General features: G+C 41.3%; 1 protein-coding gene across 1 annotated transcript in view; it reads right to left on the bottom strand.

Moving 5' to 3' along the window:
* Nucleotides 1-790: 790 nt before the first annotated feature.
* VIPR1 (vasoactive intestinal peptide receptor 1) overlaps nt 791-23,947 on the bottom strand; it is a 221,795-nt gene continuing 198,638 nt past the window's right edge. Inside the window, exons 9-13 of the mRNA XM_066584602.1 lie at nt 20,785-20,854; nt 16,883-16,974; nt 6,070-6,199; nt 2,669-2,710; nt 791-1,682 (exon numbers count right to left, since the gene is read on the bottom strand). Coding sequence (XP_066440699.1) covers nt 1,491-1,682; nt 2,669-2,710; nt 6,070-6,199; nt 16,883-16,974; nt 20,785-20,854 — 526 coding nt within the window. The 3' untranslated portion in view covers nt 791-1,490. The remainder of the gene's footprint in view (nt 1,683-2,668; nt 2,711-6,069; nt 6,200-16,882; nt 16,975-20,784; nt 20,855-23,947) is intronic.

Raw genomic sequence — 23,947 nt, 5'->3', positions numbered from 1 at the left:
GCTAACGCAAATTAGACCTAGGGGGATGGCACTGTTGCTTTGCAATCTATGAAAAATTATAGTGGTGAACAGTGGTACTGCAAGTTAAAAAATCTATCATGTTTTTCGGACTATAAGGTTTAGAACACAAAACATAGGAAAAAATATCTAATTAAAACATTTCTGGTGGTCTGAGGATGAGGAAGGGTTAATTTCACTAACTTTAATCTCGCCTTTTTTGTTTGAATTGTAGGGTAACGTCTTATAGTCTAAAAAAAAGACATTTGCAAATAACGTTCGAAGGAAATGTCACATAGCAATGGCAGATCGCTCATCCCCAGCAGAAACAGATCTACAACATGATACATTCCAACACACAATGCCATCCTGCTTCCTGAAGCCTTACAATTCATACAGCATAAATCTGACCTAAGAGATAATATAGGAATATGGCACCTTCTATATCCTGGAGATAAACTGCAGCTTCTTGTATACATCTTATTTGATCACTTTTTACATCTGTAAAAAAAAAATACTTTTTTTCCTCTTTTTTTTTGAAAGTTTAGTTTGGCACTAAGACCGGGTCAAGCATTTAGATTTGTTTTCTATGTTTCCTGTAAGACGTATTTTAGCTCCAGCACAAATTCATTATCTGTCATGTCTTTATATATAATATATAAAATATATATTAAAAAAGAATATATATATATATATATATCTATATATATATCTATATATATATATATATATATATAGATATATATATATCTATATATATATATCTATAAATATATATATTTTTTTGCTTCACTCAAGACTGCCTAGAAATGCACTATATTAGCTCCCACAGTTAAAAATAGCAAAAAAACCCTAAACACCACAAAAAAACCAGACTGACTCGCCAAGCAGCCGGGTCATGAGCAGAATCCAGTCAGATGCGCGGCAGCAAACCATACTCAAAAATATAGAATTACAAAAAAAGAAAAAAATATAGATATTTCAGAGAATGTCTTGTGCATTTTTGTTAGATTTCTATCTACAAGATTTGATTTACTCAGCGCTATACAATTTTCTTTTTATTGTTTTTTCTATTGTTAAATATAAAACGGGCCAGGAAGCCCAGTTGGACAGCTTCTTAGCTTATTAGCTTGGATGTCCGGTCCTTTTGTCCATTTACATCTTTTCTTCATAGCGTTTTTCACACTAAATAAATATATCTTTAAAACTATATTTTGAACTTCTGTGTCTTCAGATTCTCTTTTTTTAAAGACTTGCTCAAGAAAGTGTTGTAAGACATTCCAGTATGACGCTACAAAGGGTAGAAGTCTTGTTTCGGTAAAGTTTATAGTGGTCCACTTGGTCGAGAAGAGTGTAAGTGGGTTACGCAACCCGATAAAGTGCAATTCTAAAGAATGTGTGTTCAGTCTTCCCACTGAATCCATTTTAAGGTGGTTATGCCATCATTTGTCAAAATGTCTTGCACCGAAGTTGAAAGATTGATCTTTCCTACATCAGACTAAAGAAAATTCCGCTTGGAATCCGGAACACCTCCGGGTCTTCGGACTGCATTTGGTCAACATGGAAATCTGGGTGCTGAAGTTGGTCCCATTGCTGCCCAGTGAAGGGTGGTGATATTTCTTGTCCGTTCCTGGGCACCTCTCAAGGTGCCATCTTCTCCATTTACGTTTTAACTCTGCTTGAACCTGAAACATTAAAAGAAAAAAGAATTGCGCAATAACTTTATCTTATGAATGGATACAATTATTTTATCATATCAGCAATGTATAGGATATTATATATTTCCATGAATGTAACATAACCTTAAAAGGGTTCTTCGGGACCTTTACTGTTGATGAGCTATCCTCATATTGGTCATCAATAGTTGATCGGCAGAGGTTCATCGCTCAGGATCCCCACCGATCAGCTGATCGTCAGGCCACTGTCAGTACTGGGAGCAGATAGCGCTGTCAACATTACAGTAAACCAGTTTGGTTCTACAGACACAGCTTCCATTGAATTCAATGGGAGCTGTGCCTGCAATCCCAAACCTGGCCACTACACTATGGACAGAGCTATCAGTTTCCAGCACTGTCTGCATTGACAGTAGGCCTGGGGATCAGCTGAACAGCGGTGATCCTGAGCGGCGGACCCCTTCTGATCAACTATTGATGACCAATTCTGAGGATAAATCAATAACAGTAAATGTCCTGGAAAATGTCTTCAATGTATCCTAATGGTAATCAAGGTCCTAGGTGGTCCTGGGACCATCAGCAAAAACCTGATGAGTTTCTTTTTGTGATGATTGGAAAGTTGCTTGTGAAACTTTTAGCAAACTTCCCTAAAATGTGCAGAGTTTCAAATGTGATCCTTGATTTGGGCATCTTCGCACCTCAACCACAACATGCCAACATCGCCTACAACAGTTTAGAGGTTGGGCAATCTGGGTGTCGGCTATGATGTCTCCTGAAAATGAATGTTTTGCTTATGTGTCTGTGCTGATAAATGTTCTTACACTTCCTTGTGGTGGTCAGACCTGCATGTTTTTACTACTGAGCTCTAAGTCCCCATCATAAGCCATAGAGGTGCTGCTGGTCCCACCGCTGCTCTGATATTATGCAGCGATAGTTTTCATATATAATCCTTAGTTTGTCTGTGTTTCTATTGTTTGATGATAAACGTCTCTTCTTACCTCACCATTCAGGAAACAGTACAGAATCGCAACCACGAAACCCTAGAGAAATAGAAGAATCATAAACCACAACCTATATAAACATGTAATATAAAGTGTCTAATGTGATAAAATCATATAACATTTAATATACATAAACAGCTGAGTGACTGAGAACACATATTACATTACTTATCCAGTTCATCCAGTATTATACTCCAGGGCTGCACTCACTATTCTGCTGATGGAGTCACTGTGTACATATATTACATTACTTATCCTGTACTGATCCTGAGTTACATCCTGTATTATACTCCAGAGCTGCACTCACTATTCTGCTGGTGGAGTCACTGTGTACATACATTACATTACTTATCCTGTACTGATCCTGAGTTACATCCTGTATTATACTCCAGAGCTGCACTCAATATTCTGCTGGTGGAGTCATTGTGTACATACATTACATTACTTATCCTGTACAGATCCTGAGTGACATCCTGTATTATACTCCAGAGCTGCACTCACTATTCTGCTGGTGGAGTCACTGCGTGCATACATTACTTATCCTGTACTGATTCTGAGTTACATCCTGTATTATACTCCAGAGCTGCACTCACTATTCTACTGGTGGAGTCACTGTGTACATACATTACTTATCTTGTACTGATCCTTAGTTACATCCTGTAATATATTCCAGAGCTGCACTCACTATTCTGCTGCTGTGATCACTGTGTACACACATTACCTATCCTGTACAGATCCTGAGTGACATCCTGTATTATACTCCAGAGCTGCATTCACTATTCTGCTGGTGGAGTCACTGTGTACATACATTACATTACTTATCCTATACCGATCCGGAGTTACATCATGTATTATACCCCAGAGCTGCATTCACTATTCTGCTGGTGGAGTCACTGTGTACACACATTACTTATCCTGTACTGATCCTGAGTTGCATCCTGTATTATACTCCAGAGCTGCACTCACTATTCTGCTGGTGGAGTCACTGGGTACATACATTACATTACTTATCCTGTACTGATCCTGAGTTACATCCTGTATTATACTCCAGAGCTGCATTCACTATTCTGCTGGTGTAGCCACTGTGTACATACATTACTTATCTGTACTGATCCTGAGTTACATCCTGTATTATACTCCAGAGCTGCACTCACTATTCTGCTGGTGGAGTCACTGTGTACATACATTACATTACTTATCCTATACTGATCCTGAGTTACATCCTGTATTATACTCCAGAGCTGCACTCACTATTCTGCTGGTGGAGTCACTGGGTACATACATTACATTACTTATCCTGTACTGATCCTGAGTTACATCCTGTATTATACTCCAGAGCTGCATTCACTATTCTGCTGGTTGAGTCACTGTGTACATACATTACTTATCTGTACTGATCCTGAGTTACATCCTGTATTATACTCCAGAGCTGCACTCACTATTCTGCTGGTGGAGTCACTGTGTACATACATTACATTACTTATCCTATACTGATCCTGAGTTACATCCTGCATTATACTCCAGAGCTGCACTCACTATCCTGCTGGTGGAGTCACTGTGTACATACATTACACTACTTATCCTGTACTGATCCTGAGTTACATCCTGTATTATACTCCAGAGCTGCACTCACTATTCTGCTTGTGGGGACACTATATTATTGTATACACAACAACTTAACTTTTTATGTAGATTAATTCTTTTAAAAACAGAATGAGGCAGAAACATTGTATAAATTCGTTATAAGCCTTCGGATATAGTTACACCAAAGAGTTTCCCGTGTGAATACCATCTGATTGTGATATGGATGGAATTCGCACGGGAAACTAACCCATGGATTTCAGTGGGTTATAGGGTTATCCAGGCAGCAGCTGCTGGGATACACCGGGATCGGAGCGGAAGCGCTGCTCCGACATGTGTAGCAGCCAGCACTTGTAATTGCAGGCGCAGCGCTCAATGAAATTAATGGGACCCCACCTGCAATTACAAGCACAGCTCCCATTGATTTCAATGAGGGCTGCGCTGCCAATTATGAAGTCCGACCGCTACACGGGGGTCGGAGCAGCGCATGAGCGAGTTTTTGCTTGCAGCGTTAGTGTGAGATTAAAAATTGTTGCGTGCCCTAATGGGCAATTGTGTTTCGGAATCCTCCATTATTCCTTATAGGAGGATAAAAAAAATTGTATCACATTTGCATTTAAATGCGATTTTTATGTTCGCGCAATGCAATTTTCCAGTTTTACTATAGGAACAGCATGCAGTTATAACTCTCGCTCCTCTCCTAACTTCCTGGCTGCTATCATCATCCACACTAAATAATTGATGGGGTTTAGTCCTTAAATATGGGTTATTATAAGGAGAGAGCTGGAAACTAGTGAGAAGCTGAAACACAAGGGGGGACATTTACTAAGTCCGCATCTCCAACGCCAGGCGCACGGTGCGCTTAACCCTTCCCCTGCAGACAGTTTTGGAATGCTTTGACTTATGCCAGTGCTTCTGAGATAGTTTTTTCATTTCACAATGTACTTTATGTTAGTGGGGAATTTTGGTGGAATTTTTGGATTTGCGCATATTTATTTAAAAAATCCAATATTTGCCGAAAATTTTGAAAAATTATCGATTTTCAAACTGAATTTTTCGGCTTGTACTTTAGATGTCAGAAAGCTTTGAATTATAGCTGAAAGGTTTTTTACATTCTGATGAAATTGCCCAAATTTCCCATTGCTTTCAATGGGGCCGGCGCTGCTGCTGTCGTCCCATTGAAAACAATGTGCGATCTCGTAGAAACGCAGGACAGGCTGCGAGGTGTTCCCCGCAGAGCATCGCAACGCGGTGCCATGCAGGGAAACATTGCTAATGTTAATGAACCAATGCAAAAGAATGGGGTTCATATCTGTGCCTCTCGCAATGCACAAATCTCGCACAATTTTCTCACCAGTGTGGACGCACATTTAGCGCGCGATAAAATTGCTTACCTAAAACGCTCGTCTGAGAAGCCCTATTGAAATCAATGGAGGCTCAGTACAACATTTTAACCCGACGTTAGAAACGCACGGTAAATGCTGTTAAAAAACACCTGTGTGAAAATGATTTTTTCATAGAAAATATTTGATTTCGCATCGCATTCTAACTTTTTTTTACGTCCGCACAGCTGTATGTAAACCCTACATTAATCTATCGGTCTGGGGCGGTCACGCACCCTTCTGAATGCACCGCCTTCTTCAAAAAAATGGCGGGACTGATGCAGAAAAAAACTAAGTCACAAACTTTTGCACAAATACCCGCTTGCGCAAAACTTTGTGACTTTTTTATTTCAGAAACTGGTGTAAGAAACTTTAAGTATATTAGAGGGTTGCCTGAATATTTGCGTCACCCCAGTCTAGTTCTTCATTTCCTACCTGGAAGGAGCCAAGAATGAGCTCGAAGACCATTTTCACCTCCGGCTTATAGTTGTCTGGGAAGAAGGCGAACACGATGTAGTGTATCCCGAAGAGGGGGATGAGCAGAAGAGTCGACTTCGCCAGTCTCCTGGAAGACACACAAGTTATTAATTGGTCATTTGTCTCGGCACTGAGGAGCTGCACTTCTAGGAGCCGCGGTCCCAGGGGTGGCGGCAGATGACAGCCGCGCCATTCTCTCTCTGTCACTGGGTATTAGCCATTATCCTCGCGCCAACAAATCCATCTTCTTCTATAAAGGAATAATCCTAGCAATTCTAAAGTAGAACAGAAGATAACTCGTCTCCCAGGCGGATCATTATCAACTGCGTCTCAGCAAAGGCCAGTTTTATCTACTGGTTTTAGTGAAGATGAACGTGAAAATAAGGAAAGGCTTAGATACACAGTTGAGCAGATGGTATCACATGTGATATGCTTAGATACATCCGTTATTCAGAGAGTATCACACATAGTTGGGTTAGATACACCAGGCAGTTCATTAGACAGTAGAAGGGCTTGTTCACATCTGAGCTTTTGATATCTACTAGAGATGAGCGAACCTACTCGTTTCGAGTAATTACTTGATCGAGCACCGCGATTTTCGAGTACTTCAGTACTCGGGTGAAAAGATTCGGGGGGCGCCGGGGGGCGTGACGGAGTGGGGGGTAGCAGCGGGGAACAGGGGGGAGCCCTCTCTCTCTCCCTCTCCCCCCCACTCACCCACGGCACCCCCCGAATCTTTTCGCCCGAGTACGGAAGTACTCGAAAAGCGCGGTGCTGAAAAAGGGGCGTGGCCGAGTAGGTTCGCTCATCTCTAATATCTACGATGGGAGCAAGAAAACGTCACCCAGTGGACAAAATGGAGCAGTCATACGATGGAACCAAAGAGCCCCTTGACTATAATGGGGTTTGTTTGGTTTCTCATCCTGTTTTTGAATGATGGAATTCAACAGTTGAGGAACCTTCAATGCTGCTGTTAACAAGTCCTAACACAGAATAAGCTTAGATACAGCAGCTCAGCATCACTAATAGTAGGATTAGATACAGCTGCAAGTACAACACCATAGGATTAGATACACAAGCTCAATAGTACCAATATTCCGCAGCCCTATACATCTTGGGGCTCAAAGTCTAAGTTCCCTGAGTATGTTTTCGGATTGTGGGGGGGAACTCATGCAAACACAGGGCAACAGAACTATCTACATGTTATTTTTTAAAGGTAGTACTATAACAAATATATACATTTTGTACAATCACAATTATACTGACCCACAGAATAAAGTTATCAGATCATTTTTGCTGCGGTGTTCACCACGTAGAAAAAAAAAGATCCACCCAAAGATGGCGGAATTGCATTTTTTCATTTCACTCCACTTAAAATTTTGTAAAAGTTTTTGTTACATTATATGTCACATTTAATAGGGCTATTGAAAAATACAGCTCATTCTGCAAGAAGCAACAAGTCCTCAGACGGCTACGTCAACGGAGAAATAAAAGAGTTGGGACTTTTTGTAAGTGGCGAGGAAAAAAAACGGAAATTAAAGGCGGCATCCTTAAAGGGTAAAGAAACGTTTTCCAGGCCGAGTGACCCGTTTAGTAATTTATAGTTATGCATTGCAGTCTCAGAGGACATTAACATTTGATTTTTTGATGCTCATTCCAGCTGATGCGGCAGCTTTAGTCGCTGCACTCAAGTTGTTAATGTCTTCGGAAGATATTAAATGTAAATTGATTTACTTCCTCCCTCCTGCGCTGCCGTTGGTTCTCCGCTCACTCATTGTCTTAAAAGATAATTCTAGTCTAAAGGACTTTACCTAATTAAAAGCATCGCGCAGCAGAAATGGTCCTGGAATCGGTCTTCAGGCTCCAGATATATCTACATATGATCATAAATTACGCGCATGTCAAGTGGTAACAAGCAGTGATGAGCAAACTTTTCAAACGTTCAGTTCATTGGGTTCACTAAATTTGGGTTAAAGATTTACAAAAAGCACTAAAACTGATAACTGGTGTATAACACTGTCTAAGAGCCATGAAAGCCCTATATGACACTCTTAGGTCACCTGGGCGGTGTTTGTAAGCACTTCTGGGGAGGAAGAGGAGGAAAGAGAAGAGGAAGAAGAAGGAGGAAAAGGAAGATGAAGAAGGAGGAGGAGAAGGAAAAAGAAGAGGAAGGGGAAGGAGGAGGAAGAGGAGTAAAAATAAGAGGAGAAGAAGGAGGAAAAAGAACAGGGTGGAGGAGGGGGAAAAAGAAAAGGAGGAGAAGGAAAAGGAAGAAGAGGAAGAAGAAAAAGAGGAGGAGGAAAAAGAAGAGGATGAAGACGAAAAGGAAGAGGAGAAGTCCAAGGTTTGAGTTTGTGCAAAACTGAACTTTTAACGAATTTCGATCCAAAACAGGGTTCCACTGTTTAATTTCACGCAACACTAGTAACAAGCATGGGATCCTATTAACTATGAACCCCTCTCCAAAGAAGTTCACCATGGTACTACTACGAAGACCCCATTGAGAGCGGTTTTGAAACCCAACTACTTTCTGCCTTAGCATTACCTTCATCTGCTACTAGTGGTAACATACTGCATAGATTTTGTATTCATTGAGTTCTATGCTAGAACTATGAATCTCAATGCAGTGAGCTCCCCCTAGTGGTGGCGGCATATACCCAGAACCCTATCATTTAAAGCCGTGTTAAGTTCAGCAGAGGATTTGCAGCTCTGTGTCAAAGATTTATTATAAAATGATGAGGGAAATTCCCTTTAATAAAGCTCTAGGTGTAAGTAGTGCTTCCTACTGATTTATGTGTACATCCTTAGGTTTCCATATGCCCCCATTATTGTGGTCCCTGTTTAGGATAATGGTGAGGTATAATAAATCATTAAATTTCCACATCTCTTAGCCACTGTACAGCTGCCAGCATAGTAGCCATTCCTTCATACTCCAGCTATAAGAGCCCCCTCTATTTTTCACACAGGTTAAGAAATCTCATTTTTCCTTAAAGGGGTTGCCTGGTTGCTGGATCATTAATTAAGTATAGCCTCAAGTATGTTAAAATAACAGAAGTAGTGGTACTTCCATCCTCTACCCTGGTGATCCAGCGCTGCAGTCCCGCTGCCCTCTTGCTTGGGAATGGATACCACTTGACCACTGCCATAGAAAGGCTGCGGCAGTCATTCTTCTGGCATCATGGCTCTGATTGGTCAAGTGGTATCCGTTCCTAAACAAAGCCCAGGATGACCGTAGGGCTGCAGCACTGGATCGCCAAAGGAGAGGCTGAGAAAGTAAGGCTGTTTTTATTTATTTTTTTTAACAGATTTAAGGGTTATACTAAAAAAGTGTCATGCAAGCAGACAACCTCCCTAAAAGAACTTTCTAACTCAGGCAATGCCTTTTAGTACCAAGTTTCCTGCGCAGAATGTTCACATTACTGGGACCTCCACCGATCAGCTGTGATCTATGAGGGAACTCAGTGTTCAATTTTTCCTACAGTGCCACCACATGGCAAAGAAAGTATTACACAGCTCTATTTGGATTCAGTGGGCTGTCAGTGAAGTGCAAAGATGTGCTGGGTCCTCCAGAGAGGTGGCACTCTTTATAGTCACTCTTTGCTCTGGCTAATAGGTCAGGGTACTGAATAACTGAGAACTTTATCCAATCCCTCTCGCCTGTAATCCCTTACTGTACAGAGCATGCCGATTTTGGCGTAGGGAGCATCTAACTGTGCATCACGCAGCTGTCACCTTTGAGTGGGTTTTATTAGTGGCTATAAAAGATATATATGATGCGCTGTTATCGTTTCATTCAGGCAGCAACAAATAATGAAAGGAGCTTCACCTTCACTGGACGATTATGTTATAATAGAGGTAGAGTAATGATACGCGCGGCACATCACATACTGACAGGTAAATGTCACCAAGCCTTAAAGGGCAGGCAGTCATTTCTGATAGTTGCTTCCATTATTCACAAATTTACATTCAGTCTGCTTTGGTTGTGATAAAAGTGGGGGAAAAAAATTAAAAAGTTGATTACTGAACACACAAGGCTGGGTGGCTAATTGTGCCCTGAGGTTCTTGGCTTAACTATTTTTTGACTTCTTGGCGCTGCAGAAATGCTATTCTGTTTATGAACCAGTAATAGCAACAGTTTAAACAGTCCTTGCAAACAGCACCCCTTATCTCAGCTGACTGGACAGGAAGAAATGAGATATGAGGTTGAAGTGTAGGTCAAGAGGGGTGTCTCTCTCCTTAAGGACAGCACCCAGGAGACACCTAGGGGGGGAGTGGGATGGGGGATGGCATCATCTCTCCCCAAGAAAAGCACCTGAAAGGGGTGTAAAAAGGCACCTAAAAAGTGAGTGAGAAGGCTTATACGGCCAGGCATGCTCCTCTGGGTAATTTATGCAAATAAAGGAAGATGGAACAATAACTCTGCAGCACCACCTATTGGATGGCAGCATTCCTTCAAATCAATGTCAGACCCTTTATACAGGTCTTTATAACAATGATTGGGAATAGGAAACCAAGCCAGAAAACCATACACAGACAGCTGTTTTTTGGGGGGTTTTGCCCCTCATCAGTGTGCAGTAGACACATATTATATTCTAGGGTTCAACACACACTACCGAACATTTCACACAGACACAGACTAAGAGAATAACTCTTTGCATGTACTATTCTGATGGGATTTAAAGATGAAACCAATCTATTCAAGTCAATGGAGATTTAAAAAAAAAAAGCAGACAGTACACGGCTGGTATCTGTGTGCTGTCCATTTTTTTTAAAGGTGTAGAAAAAAACAATTGGACTTATTTAATTTTTTTTGTGTGGATGTAAAAAAAGAGATGGCACGTGTAGTAAATGGACACGTGAACCAAATACGGACCCAATATGGACATGGATATAAAAACGTCCAGACATTTTTTTTTTATAACACAAGTGTGCACCCAGTCTTACCTGCATTCACATCTGAATTTTCACGTTTTGAGCCAATCTAGGCTTTAAATCTTAAGATGTGAGCAAAACCACCCAGCAACATTTTCCTGCTGCCCTCGCCATGGAATTGTGCCTGTCAGGCTGATTGTAGTGATATATCTGCTGTGTAGGTCTGTGCAGTAGTTTTGGAGAAACTTGCACCTTTACAGTAGCAGCCAGACACAGAACTAGTTCTGCATATTCATGAGCTGATGGCTAGCCACCCCCCCCCCCCCCCCTCCAGCCAATGATTGGCAGCTCTCCATGTACAGTAATAGGCAGACAGCTGTCAATCATTGGCTGGGGAGCGGGGTGTGTGTAGCACGCCTGCAGTTCTTGAATATCCAGGGCTACTTTAAGTAGTCCTCTATGCATGTGCTGTTACTGATAAAATGCAAGTTTCTCCAAAACTCCTGCACAGATCCACCCAGCAGACATATCACTGTAATCAGTGTGACTGGCACTACCGTACGCTGCCCTCAGAGAGGGATGCAAAAAGATGGTGACATGGTCTCTTTAAGCTTTAACACGGCAGTAGAAAGCATTAATACCCTGCATAGACAAATACCCCGCAAACGACAACCCTTCTCTCAGCATCCTGGACATGTGGGAATTGAATAGTACCTGTAGTTCCATCTGAATTTCTAAGTTTTGAGTGCATTTGGGCCCTTAACTAAAAGGAGAAAGTACCAGGGCATCAAAGCAGGAAGCAACAGGACGTAGCAAACAACATCTGGTATCTCAGCTTCCTGGACCATTGTATGATATGGGTGGGGGTTAGATAATGGGGTAATAATTGTGACTGAAAATGAAATTCTGAGTTGATTTAGGCTTCCCGTGATTCAACATTACTGTATACTAAATGTAAAGGGTTTGTCTAGGATTACAAGGAAAGAGTCTGCTCTTAATCCAGAAACAGTACCAGGTTTGTCTTTAGGCTGTGTGTGGTATTGTGACTCCATTTACATGAACAGAAATGAGATGCAGTACCGCACACAACCTAAAGACAAGGAGGGCGCTGTTTCTTTAAAAAAAAAAGTGATTTTTTTTTTTTTTTTTTAAAGGGAACCTGTCAACAGTTTTGCATCCCTGCCTACATTGGTAAAACAATGCAGAGATGTACTTTTCCAAATGTATTTTGATTAGTGCATACTTTAAAGAAGAACATAAACTTTTTCTACACCAGTCCGTCTCTCTACGTCCCCCAATACTGTCCCTCGGATGATGTAGGATGTGCCGCTCAAAGTCTCACCCACAGGATGGGAGATACCAGACTGGTGCATGCGCTGCAAAACCCCCACTTCCAGGTGTATAATCACTGGTACCTCAGCTGATGCATATTTTGAGCAGCATGTGGATGACATCTACCATATCACCACGTCACAGTGCCAGAGAGGGGTGGTCTTAGGGGGACGTAGTATGGCCAGAGGAGACGGTCTGGACTGCTCACCGGACCGCTCGCCAGGAATTACCATGCAGAAAAAGTTTATGTGTTGTTCTTAAGGTAAGCACTGATCAAAAAGTATAATGAGACACATTTTGAAAAGTGCATGATGTCATTGTTTTACTGGTGCAGGCAGGTTTAAGTGACAGCAGGTCCCCTTTAAATCCTGGAGAATCTCCTTAAGTCATACACAGAAAATACTGAATAGAGAAAAGCTGGAAACAGGAGACACTTTTATTTCTCAACCATTTGACTAAATGAATGTTTAGCTTCTCCTAATCTGATAAAACGTTGGGGATCTGCCAGGTTGCTTTGAAGGATTCTGCTAATAAAAGCGAGAACGGAAGAGATTTCTCGCTGTTATTGTAAGGAGATGCATTATGTGACACCAGGATTTCCCCGCCGCGATACTCTGAGCCTTGTTCTTGCAATGATTACATTGTGATTTGGATGCGGTCAATAAACACTTCCCTGGTATTTACAGCATTTATTGTACTATCAGACTTATTTTATAACCCTTTCCCCACCACGGATGTCCTAGTTACACCATATCAGGGATAGGAGTTTCCAGCCATGGATATAAATGTTGCAGTCAGGTTACAAATTGCTACAGTTTAAGATTTCATGCAGTTTTTTTGATTATTGAAAAATTACAGTATTTGTTACAAAGTTGCAAGAAGGTGTTCATGGACGTAAAAACCAGGATAAGGTTGTAGGTTGCCGGCCTTCAGGAAATTTATGTTAGTCTTAAACTATAACATGATGGGAGTTAAAGATGTTTGCAGGATAGTTGAGCGGCTGGGGTCTGCCGTTTAGAATCCCCTTTGATCAGCTCATTGAAGTGACATAAGAGCTCAGGTGAATGTGGCTCTCACTTTGCTCCATACCAGGCAATGCACCGTACATTTTACAGCGGCTGGGCCTGGTATTGCAGCTCATTTGAACGGGACTGGCTGCCATTGTGACCAATCAATATGACATCACATGCCTGAGAGGAGACCGCAAAGCTCACCCAAACACTGAGGCCTCTTCATTCAGATGATCAGGGGGATCCCGAGTGGCTGACCCCAGTCAATCAACTATTGATGACCAATCTCGAAGATAGGCAATCAATAGTTTAGCCCTGGAAAACCCTCTTAAAAGTTTATTAAGAGGCACATGCCTCTTAATAAATTTGGCGCATCTTTGTTTGTGTGCTAGAATTTAAAATCTACATTTGTTACCAGCAGATAGAAATTTCCGCTGTAATTTAGGACCACCCATTAAGCCCCTCACACTCTTTCTCCTCACTTTTCGATGGTGGCGACAGAAGGTCTTAAATTTTAAGGGTAAACATAGCATGTACCAAAATTTACTAGTTTTACAAACCAGAAAATGGGCATAAATATCCTCCATAGTGTCTGGGGGCTGCATTCACTCTTTGGGGTATGAAATATATCCATTTGCCTGACTTTTTAGGGTGGTATGGAAGCTTTAAAGGGGTTATTTAACCTTTTACAATTGATGGCTTATCCTCAATAGACCATCAATATCTGATTGGTGGAGGTCCAACGCTCAGTACCCCCACCAATCACTTGACTGAAGCGTTGCAGCCTCTTCAATGCTTACATTTGAGGATGATCATGATTGAAGTCAATGGGACAAGCCTGTAGTACTCAGAATGGCCAGTGTTCTGCAGTGCGAGCACCATCACGCTCAGATGTAAACACTTAAGAGTAAATGGGGCTCTTATGAGCGTGATAGCCCCTTCACTCAGCTGATCAAAAGGGATCCCAAGCGGCAGATCCCCAACAATTAGATATTGATGGCCTACTCTGCAGATAGGGCATGAATTTTACAAGGCTGGATAACCCTTTTAAAGGGCTTGTCCATAAAGCAGAGTCATTTATAGCTATTAGCATGGGATTTGGGCTGCTGCTGTTTATTACATAGTGAATTACCAGCCCTGGTGCACTGTAACAAACTTTGTCTCTGGGAACCTTAGGGCTGGGAAGGGACATGGTTTTCCTCCATATAATGTATACAAAGGAATTTCCCGATTCACTGACAATAAATGGACATCTTAAAAATAGTAAAGAATTGAAGCACCAAATATATTAAAGCTGAAGAACTTTTGTTACGCCTGTAAACTTAATTTAAATGGTACTGAACAATCCAAAATAATGAGCACATCTACCATAGTCCTATGTATAGAGGGTGCCTGTCCTGATGGTCCCTTAGGTGTACTCAGGAGCAGAATTTCTAGTCATATTACACTTTCAGGTACGAGAAACATACACAGAAATCTTAGGACCCACAGCAAAATTCAGAACGGGCCTCTCCAACAGAAGTGGGGAAAATGGATATACAGTACAGAACGTGTTAATTGGGCAATCCCTTAAAATGGTAAAATTCTGCTGGCTGCAGCCACCACTAGGGGGAGCTCACTGCATATGGATTTATACAGCTGGTATTGAATGCATGAATGTGAAAGCAGTGACTAATGGTGGCATTTATATGTATATATATATATATATTTCTATATTTTCATTCTAACAAATAAACTATTGCAATCTCCTAACGATGGCTTACACCTTGTCATGTTTTCTTCTTTATCTCTAGAGCACTGCAGGACGCTCCATCGCTTTTGCAGGCTACAACAGCATGGTGTTTATATTATTTATTGATAACCCTCATGTAAACTAAGTTACAGCAGCAAACAAAATGTATCTCATTAGCAGTAACAAGAGTTAATGAGAACAAATTTGACAAGTATGTTCCTGGTACACACAGCCATATTGAACACAAAAGAGTCATTGCATGGTTGAGTTACAGCCGCTCGGCACGAAATGCCGCTGGAAAGATGCCTGGCAGGAGAACTTATGCCCCAATAAACAAGCTCTCTTCAGAAGCCTCTAAGCACCAGATACTGAAAGGCACATGAGATGGAATTTGCCTTAATTAGGAAGCACATTTCATAAGCTACTGCCAGGAGAAGGCTTGCAAAGTGCAATATTTTTGTTGAAAGTCAGCCTAAATGAGACACTTTTTAGTAAAGTTTTATCATAATGAACTTTGCAGACAGAAACTTGTACAAATTCAAAGAGGTTGTAAATATGACCGTGTTGGATTATATCCGTGATCTAACAGTAAAGACTCAAGTTTATAGATCCTCCGTAGATTAAGTGGACTTTGGTGACAAGCACTATTTTCAAAGTCATCTTAACCCCCTCTGCTCACCCTACTGAGTAATTTTCACGTTTCAAGTCATTTTATTTCATAGTTTGTTATCTCTATAGCAATATATTAAACAGCTCTGTGTCCAGACAGTAAGTGAAGCAGCTCTTTCTTCCCTTCTCTTAGCACAATGTCAAGCTATTCTCATAAGCTAAATTATAAATGCTATATATGCTCACCATAGAGGAATAGTATGACCAGGAAAGGCCCATATAATAAAGGGTATCTATATAATGACACCTAGTGATAGCGAACTATTGAAAAGTTTGGACTGGCAGTTTTACCAAACTTTTGCAAAGAGTTTGGTTTGGTCCGAATGAGTTCTATTTTTACCGAACGTTCATCTAAAGCTGGTGTATAACCAGATAAAAGCCCTGTATAAGACAGTGTTCAGGTCTAATGTTGAGCAAACCAAACTTTGTTAGAAGCTCAGTTTGGGTTTGTGTCGAAATAGGTTCAACCCGAGACAGGGTTCTACTGGTTCGGCTTGCTCAACACTAGTGACACCCTAAGCTCCAACCCCTATCAAGAAATCAGCAAACACTATGACTGTAGCTTTATTTAGGGGTTGTCTGGGATTATTAAAAGGAACTTTTTTTTCCAAAAGCTGCAGCACTCTTGTCCATGGGTCAGGGGCGTAACTATAAAGGATGCAGGGGATGCAGTTGCACCTGTGCCCAGGAGCCTTAGGGGGCCCATAAGGCCTCTCTTCTCCATATAGGGAACCCAGTACTCTGAGTAAAGCATTATAGTTGGGGCCCTGTTACTAGTTTTGCATCGGGGCGCAGGAGCATCAAGTTACGCCTCTGCCATGGGTTGTGTATTGGTTTGGGTATTGCATTCCATCCACATATCCCATTTCACTGAATGAGGCTATATGGCAATGGCAGTCAAAGTCCATAGACAAGAGTGGAAGATAGTCATATAAAATTGCAGGACTGGTGTTTCCTTGTCTTATATTGGCAATATCAAGAAGTGGTGAAGAATACACTTTAATGGTCTCAAATACATATGTATTTAGACCGCTATAATTGCATTTTTCAACACTTCTGGATTTTGTCTGTTCGGATCCTGAGGGTGTTGACGCGTTTTGTATACCCAATATACAGTGAAGTGGAATGTACAAGAATTAATGAAAGAGTCACCTACTTATACTGGCTGTTTTCATTTCTTCCCACATCAGGCGAGTGTAATTTTTGAACCAAAATTCTGATGATGCAGATGAAAAGAATGAAATTGACCTACAAGGAAACAGAATAAGAGTCCCATTACTCCAAAACAACACCCTAAAAAAATCTGCAAAAATAATAAAAAGAGAGACATTAGCGGCAAAGAAAAACAATGTGAATGATTCGCCAATAACCTGTCTTCTACTTGAATTCACGACCCCGGAGGAATTTATTCATGTTTGTATAGCAGGATAGGATGGCAGCCATCTTGGGCCTGACATCAACCTGCTTGGGACTTTGTGTCATACATCGCAAGTATGATGATGTCAAGCCCATAGAACACAGCTATGCGAGACGGATCAGCATCAGACAGCGGACAGACGACATGGCGGCTAGAGGTCGGTATTTAGCAAGAACTGTTAATCAGGAGTTAGGACAATTATATATACGCAAGCAATCAAACAACGAAGAACAAGTCACAGGAAATATAATGCATTCAGGTATTAATCATTAATCATTAATTAGAAACAGTACCTAGGGAAAAATGTGAACCCCAAAAAGCTAAAAAAAAAACTAATTTTTGATATTCCATGTGGTCAATGAAAATTGTTATTAAATTGAAGCCTAGAAATAAACCAAAAAATACGTACTGAAATATTTAGTGTTTTATATTCATATAGTTCAATAAAAGGCAACTTAGTAAAAAGTAATCTAAAAACTACCCATTTATTCATTAATACTGCAGAGAGGAATTGCATAAATAGATTTAAAGGGGTTGCCCGGTCAGACAATAATGTTTGAAATGTAGAACCACGTCACTTAAAACAAAACAAACAGGTACTTGCCCTCCTGAGCTTCGGTGATCCAGCGCTGCAGTCCCCGATTCATCTGGTCTGCTGACAGTGAAAATCGGGTGAGCACCTCCTGCTAATCAGGAGGCTGCAGCATCAGCATTCTGACCTCCTAACATCATGGCACCCAGGATGTTAGCGTTGAGGCCAGGAGAATGAGTGGTGATGCTGCAGCTTCTGATTGGCAGGCAGGCACCGATCACCTGATTTCTGATATCAACAGAGACCAGGTGAATTGTGGGGCTGCAGCACTGGATCACCGGGGTTGAGGAGAGTAAGTACTAGTTTTATTGTTTTAAGTGATGAGGCTCTTAATTTTACAATGTTTTTTAACCAAAAAACCCCTTTAACTATCATTCAGGTCTCTAAAAATATTGGGGACAACTCCTTTTAAAGCAATAATGATGGTCGTCATATTGGTTGTCTTAACAGATGTCTTGACAACTCAAAAACTTTTAAAGGAACAGTCCAAGCAAGACTTATATATTTTGCTATGGCTAATGCAGAGGCTGAGGGGGCAGAGCATGACACAAAGTTTCTAGAACACTGAAGAGAGGATGCCTGAGACATGCTACACCCCAGAGGATCCCTGTGTCATGCTCCACCCCAGAGGATCCCTGTGTCATGCTCCACCCCAGAGGATCCCTGTGTCATGCTCCACCCTTTCCATACCTGCACTAGGCATGACATGGTGTATGCATTTTATCCAGAGTGTTCCTTTAAACTCATGTGATGCCCCCTCTTAATAAAATGCAGTGGCATGATCGTACTATTGACTCCTACTCTTAATAAAAGGGCAGCTGCAATTTTCTGTAACTCATTCGGGCACCGTTAGGCAAAGTGCACCAAACTCATTAAAGTGACACATGCTGCATAATATATTTGCTCTACTTAACAGCATACTAGACAGACGCCACCTCCTAATGTACAGTATATGCATTATTATATATTAATATATCATGATAGTAGTCTTCAAGATAAAACACTGACTTATTATCACCTATGGCTTTCCTAGCTTCTCCTTCAAGACTACACGTTTGGGATGTGCGGCAGGAAGAGCCTTCAATAATCGGTTTCATGATATGTGGTCAACTTTTGACCTTTCTGATACATTTCTCTCTTTGAAGTGCTTTTCCATGTACCACCACAGGTAACTCTGATTACATATAGTAAGAGTTGTCCTCTTCTGTCCCATTGCTAAGAAATTTACTAAGCCATTTCTTATCTGCCTCTGGCAAAGGCAACCAACATTGTCATATTTTTGGAGGAATTTAAGCCCCACCCAGTTCTGAAACAACACACCCCTTTTGAAGCAAATAAGTCTAGTCCCCACCCTTTTCTGGACTAGTTTGCAGAACAGCCTCATCAAAATTGGGACTGTTGGCAACTGCATAGTAAGGATACCATAACAGTAAATTTTTAAGTCAAGAGTCTTCAAGGAAAACTGAGCGACAACCCTAGTTTCAGCTGGAGATTATTTCAGTTGTCATCCAGCTTTCCTGGATCATTATAATATGGCAGAATAAAAGTTTTACCAAAAAGGCAGAAGAGGACAACTCAACGGCATAAACACTGGAGAATGTTTGATATTTTTGAAGTGGAACTTCTAAATTGTACTTCTTGTATAAGATTTTATATTGATTATTAAAGGGATTCTGTCCTCAGATTCATGCTACCCAAATCATGGGCAGCATGAACCCGAGACAGAGAAGCCTATTGTCCCTGTGAGTGTTTCATTCTGGAACGCTACAGCATTTCAGTATGAATGAACTTTGAAGTTTGACCCGGAGGTGAGCTCAGAGTCATGGGGGTGGGCTGCACTGGTCTTTCCATGCCTGCCATATTAAGACTGACAGCTCATCTCCCTTTTCGTGAGATGGGAGACGCTCCTAGCAGCTTTGATTTCTCTTGCACAGGTGACTTAACTAAAGGCTCAGTGTTTCTTTGATCACATTGAGCTACCAGAGCACAGGGCCACAAAGCGTTATCCTAGGGAAACATGCAAAGAAGTGATTCTAAAAGGGAGACTTTATGCAGGAATTAAAATTAATTTTCCGTTTTAAAGGGCTTTAAACCAGATCTTATGGACCTTAAAGGGGTTTTTCAGTTGTGAACTATTGATAGCCTGTCCTCGGGATAGGTTATCAAAAGTAGATCAGGCAAAGGTTTGTTGCCAGGGACACCCGCCGATCAGCTGTTCTCTGGCCCAATGCTCTGGTGCATGGAGCGGATATTGACAGGAAGCAGACAGCTCCATTCCAACTGCAGTGGCCAGGCTTGGTATTGCAGGACAAGTTTGTATTCATTTTAATGGTAACTTTGCCTGTAATACATAGCCCAGCCACTGCAGGGGGAACGGAGCTGTCTTTTTTCTGCAGAAATCGTATCAATGCATAAAAGCAGTGGGCCAGGAAACAGCTGATGAGCTGGGTTTCCTGATGATGGACCGCCGCCAATCAACTATTGATGGCCTATAGTGAGGTACAATTGGACCTTTAAACATTTATGGGCCTTCAACTTTTGATTAATGGGATCTGATTCCAGGGGCCTCTGCCAAACAGCAAGAGAAAGAGCTGCAGCAATCCAATGATTGTTTACATAGGTACAGTGGCTGGTCTGTATTGGTGGCTGCACTTGGTATGGCTAATTAGTCCCATTGAAGTGAATATGACTAAGTTGCAGTACCAAGCATAGTCACACCATATGTATGTCGCTGTGTCTGAGCTACAGCACCACAGCCCCTTTATTTTGCTGATCATCAGAAATCACAGGTTCAGATCTCACTGATCAAACACTGATAGGTAATTCCAGGAAAACTCCTTTAAACAAGAGTAGACATACGCAAAAGGTGTCAGAGCAAAAGCACTTTGGTAGTCCTTGTTCTCCATGTAGACATTGGCAGTGTAAGGTATTGGCATTGGCTCTTCTAGGAATTTTCCTTTAAGCTTCACACCATAAAGTCACATTGACACCATTTTCATATATATTGTGAGGTAATTATAGTTATTATAAGCAATGTGAAATACTTTACCGAAATTGAGACCAAAATGGGACCTCTGATGATCCACCACCATATCGGATTTTCAATAGTGTCCCAACACCTGCAAATAAATCATAGTGATCAGGATTGGTAAAGTCACTTGTACAAGGTGTGGATTTCTTGGAAATCGCACAAAATGATAGTTACCAACACCATTCTGTTCTACTATAAGGGAAGCACCTGACTACCAAGAGGACAGAAAAGCATGTGGCTGGCATGTAACATAGTCATATAGTATGTAAGGTTGAAAAAAGTCATGTCGATCCATTTCAGTCTATTACGTCCCCCCCCCCTTATGTTGATCCAGAGGAAGGCAAAACAAACCCCAATGAGGTAGAAGCCAGTTTGCCCCACTCAAGGAAAAAAATGACTTACTGACAGCATGACCTCCTATAGGGTATATTCACCTGCAGTGATTTTTAGCACGTTTCTACTGTTATTTTTATTGCATTTTTTGTAAAACTGCACATTACATGTCCTAGTCTTGTCCAAGAAGTGGACGTGCATCTATTTTTTAAACTCAGACATTTGTGAATAACCCCATTCAAATGAATGAGTGCTTTTTCTGTGCAAGTTCTGGCCATTTTATTACAAGCAAAGTTCCTATTCACTTCAATGGGACCTTTCCTGCAATACTAAGCTGGGCCACTGCAATGGGAACAGAGCTGTCTGCTTCTTGGAGAAATCAGCTCTGTGACTGAGCACAACAGCAAGGCGAACAGGTTGGGGTTCCCACGGACCCTAATCAATGATGGCCTATCCAAGCCATCAATAGTTTAAAGGGGTTCTCCAGTTGTAAACTATTGATGGCCTATCTTCAGAGCAGGTCATCGATAGTAGATTGGCAGGGGGTTTGTCGCCCAGGACCCAGCCAAGCAGTTATTCACCGGGCCAGCGTGCTAGTGCACTGCACTGATTTCTGCACGAAGAAGCCAGTTCAGTTCTTACTGCAGTGACCAAGCTTGGTATTGTAGGCCAAGTTCCCATTCATTTCAATGGCAACTTTGCCTGTTAAACAAATCATAGCCACTGTAGTAAGAACGGAGCTGTCTGCTTCCTGCAGAAATCAGGTCAGTACATGAGTGCACTGGCATGGTAAACAGCTGATCGGTGGAGATCCAGGATGACAGACTTCCCGCCGAACTACTGTCTGTCCTGAGGTTAGGCCATCAATAGTTTACAACTGGACAACCTCTTTAATATGGTTATTATTGTGGCTAGACAAAGAAAAACAGGGGGAGCGCCTCTGTGGTCTTGAAGAAAGTGCCCCATGAGGGATGAGGTATTCCAGCGTCAGAAAATAAATTGAGGGCAGTGTATCACTGAAGGTGCTATGATACTAGAGCTAATGCCGTTACTGGGGGCAATAGCTGTAATATGGAATGAGCAGAGAAGGGAAGAAAAAGCCAGTACATAGTGCAGACCCTGACATATAAAAAAGCCCAAAAGACAGGATGAATAAGTCTGACTTGTCTTAATTTTGTAATTGGAATAATCACAAACACGTTTCGAGGCATAGGCCTCTTCTTCAGTGAATGCTGGAAGAAGCACAATTACAGCAGGGTGTGGAAGCTTAGTTTTGTGCACATTAGAGAGAAAGACTACACTACTGATATTGTTTAAAATTTTACCAATGATTATAAAGATGAGAGAACTTTTCAAAAAGTTTGGTTTGCCAAATTTCATCAAAGTGTTCGGTCTGAATTTGTTTGAACCAAACCAGAGGTTCATAAAAACTTCCAAAACTAATACCGAACACTGTCTAAGAACCCTGAAATGGTGGTGGTGGCTTTCCAATGGATGTGGCTGAGCGGTTAGCACTATTGTTCTGCAGCGCTGTAGTCATAGGTTCAATTTTGACCAACAACAACATCTGCATAGATTTTGTAAAATTCCATGCAGATGTTGTCCTTGGTGAGATTTCAACCTAGGACTTCAGCGCTGCAACTCAACACTGCTAACCGCTCAACCCCAGGCTGCTTCTTCTTTCTTCCCCCTTCAAAGAAAGACACAGGGAGAACATACAAACTCCATACAAATGTTGTCTTTGGTCAAATTTGAACCTAGGACCTCAGCACTGCAAAGAAACACTGCTAACCAATGAGTCACCAATGTTCTTCCTTCCTTCAGAGGAGGCTGTGGAGGAGAAGGTGGAACAGAAGCATGGTGGCCGAGTACTTAGCAATGTTATACTAGGTTTACATCTGACCACGGATAACATCTGTCTGGGGTTTTACAAAGTCCATGGAGAAGTTGTTTTTATGCAGATTTCGATCTATGACTCCAATGCTGAAAGGCAACAGTGCCAACGACTGAGTCACAACCTCCACGGGCCTTTTAGACAGGGTTCAATGCTAGTTTCAAGTTTTTTTTAATGAATTTGCTGCTGAACCACCTGAGTTTCAGGTTCTCGTTGAACTAAATTTTTAACAAAGTTCACCTAAAATAGGGTTTTACTGGTTTGGTTTGCCCAACACTAATAATAATTAATATAATCATGAAAAGAGAACAAAAATCTAAAAACCCAATCTGTCTGCTTCTAACTGGTCTTCTGGCAGAATAAAAAATATCAGGGTTTTATGCCCAGAAAAAGAAATATTTAGTAGGTAAAAATGAATTTCCAGATTACGTGAATGTAGGGTTTCAGATTTAATGTGTTTTGCTGGTCAAAAAAATCCTTGTCCTTCTTTATTCCTCATTCTGATCACCTCGGGTGACCCAGGAGCCTTCAGTAAATCAAAAATCAATTAAATTCTAGTACTATGAAGTATTTAAGGATGCATAGCATGCATAGTTTATGTAAGACACGATGTGCAGAGAGAATTAGCTACTTCAGACTATAACTGCTGTGACTTTTTTTTACTGCACTGCCTCTGAATTGCTGAAAGAGTCATGAATGACTCCCATGGTGGTTCTAGTAATAAAGGTGTCCCCTGAAAATACTTAAATAGTATAGGATCTCAATATCAGATTAGTTGGGGTTCAAATCCTATTAGCTGAGGGAGTGCCGTGTCCCTTTCATTGTCTACCCGGCACAGTGCCATACTTTTGGTAGTGGCTGTCATTGGTACTGCAGCTCAATTCCCTTCAGTACAGTTCAGCGAGCTGCAATACCAGACTCAAACACTATCGAATGTATGGCGCTGTGTCTCGT

This window comes from Eleutherodactylus coqui, chromosome 12 (assembly GCF_035609145.1).
Source record: "Eleutherodactylus coqui strain aEleCoq1 chromosome 12, aEleCoq1.hap1, whole genome shotgun sequence".
In the NCBI taxonomy this organism is placed as follows: domain Eukaryota; kingdom Metazoa; phylum Chordata; class Amphibia; order Anura; family Eleutherodactylidae; genus Eleutherodactylus; species Eleutherodactylus coqui.
Note: the sequence above shows the minus strand (reverse complement) of the source record. Positions and strands in the feature narration are given on the sequence as shown.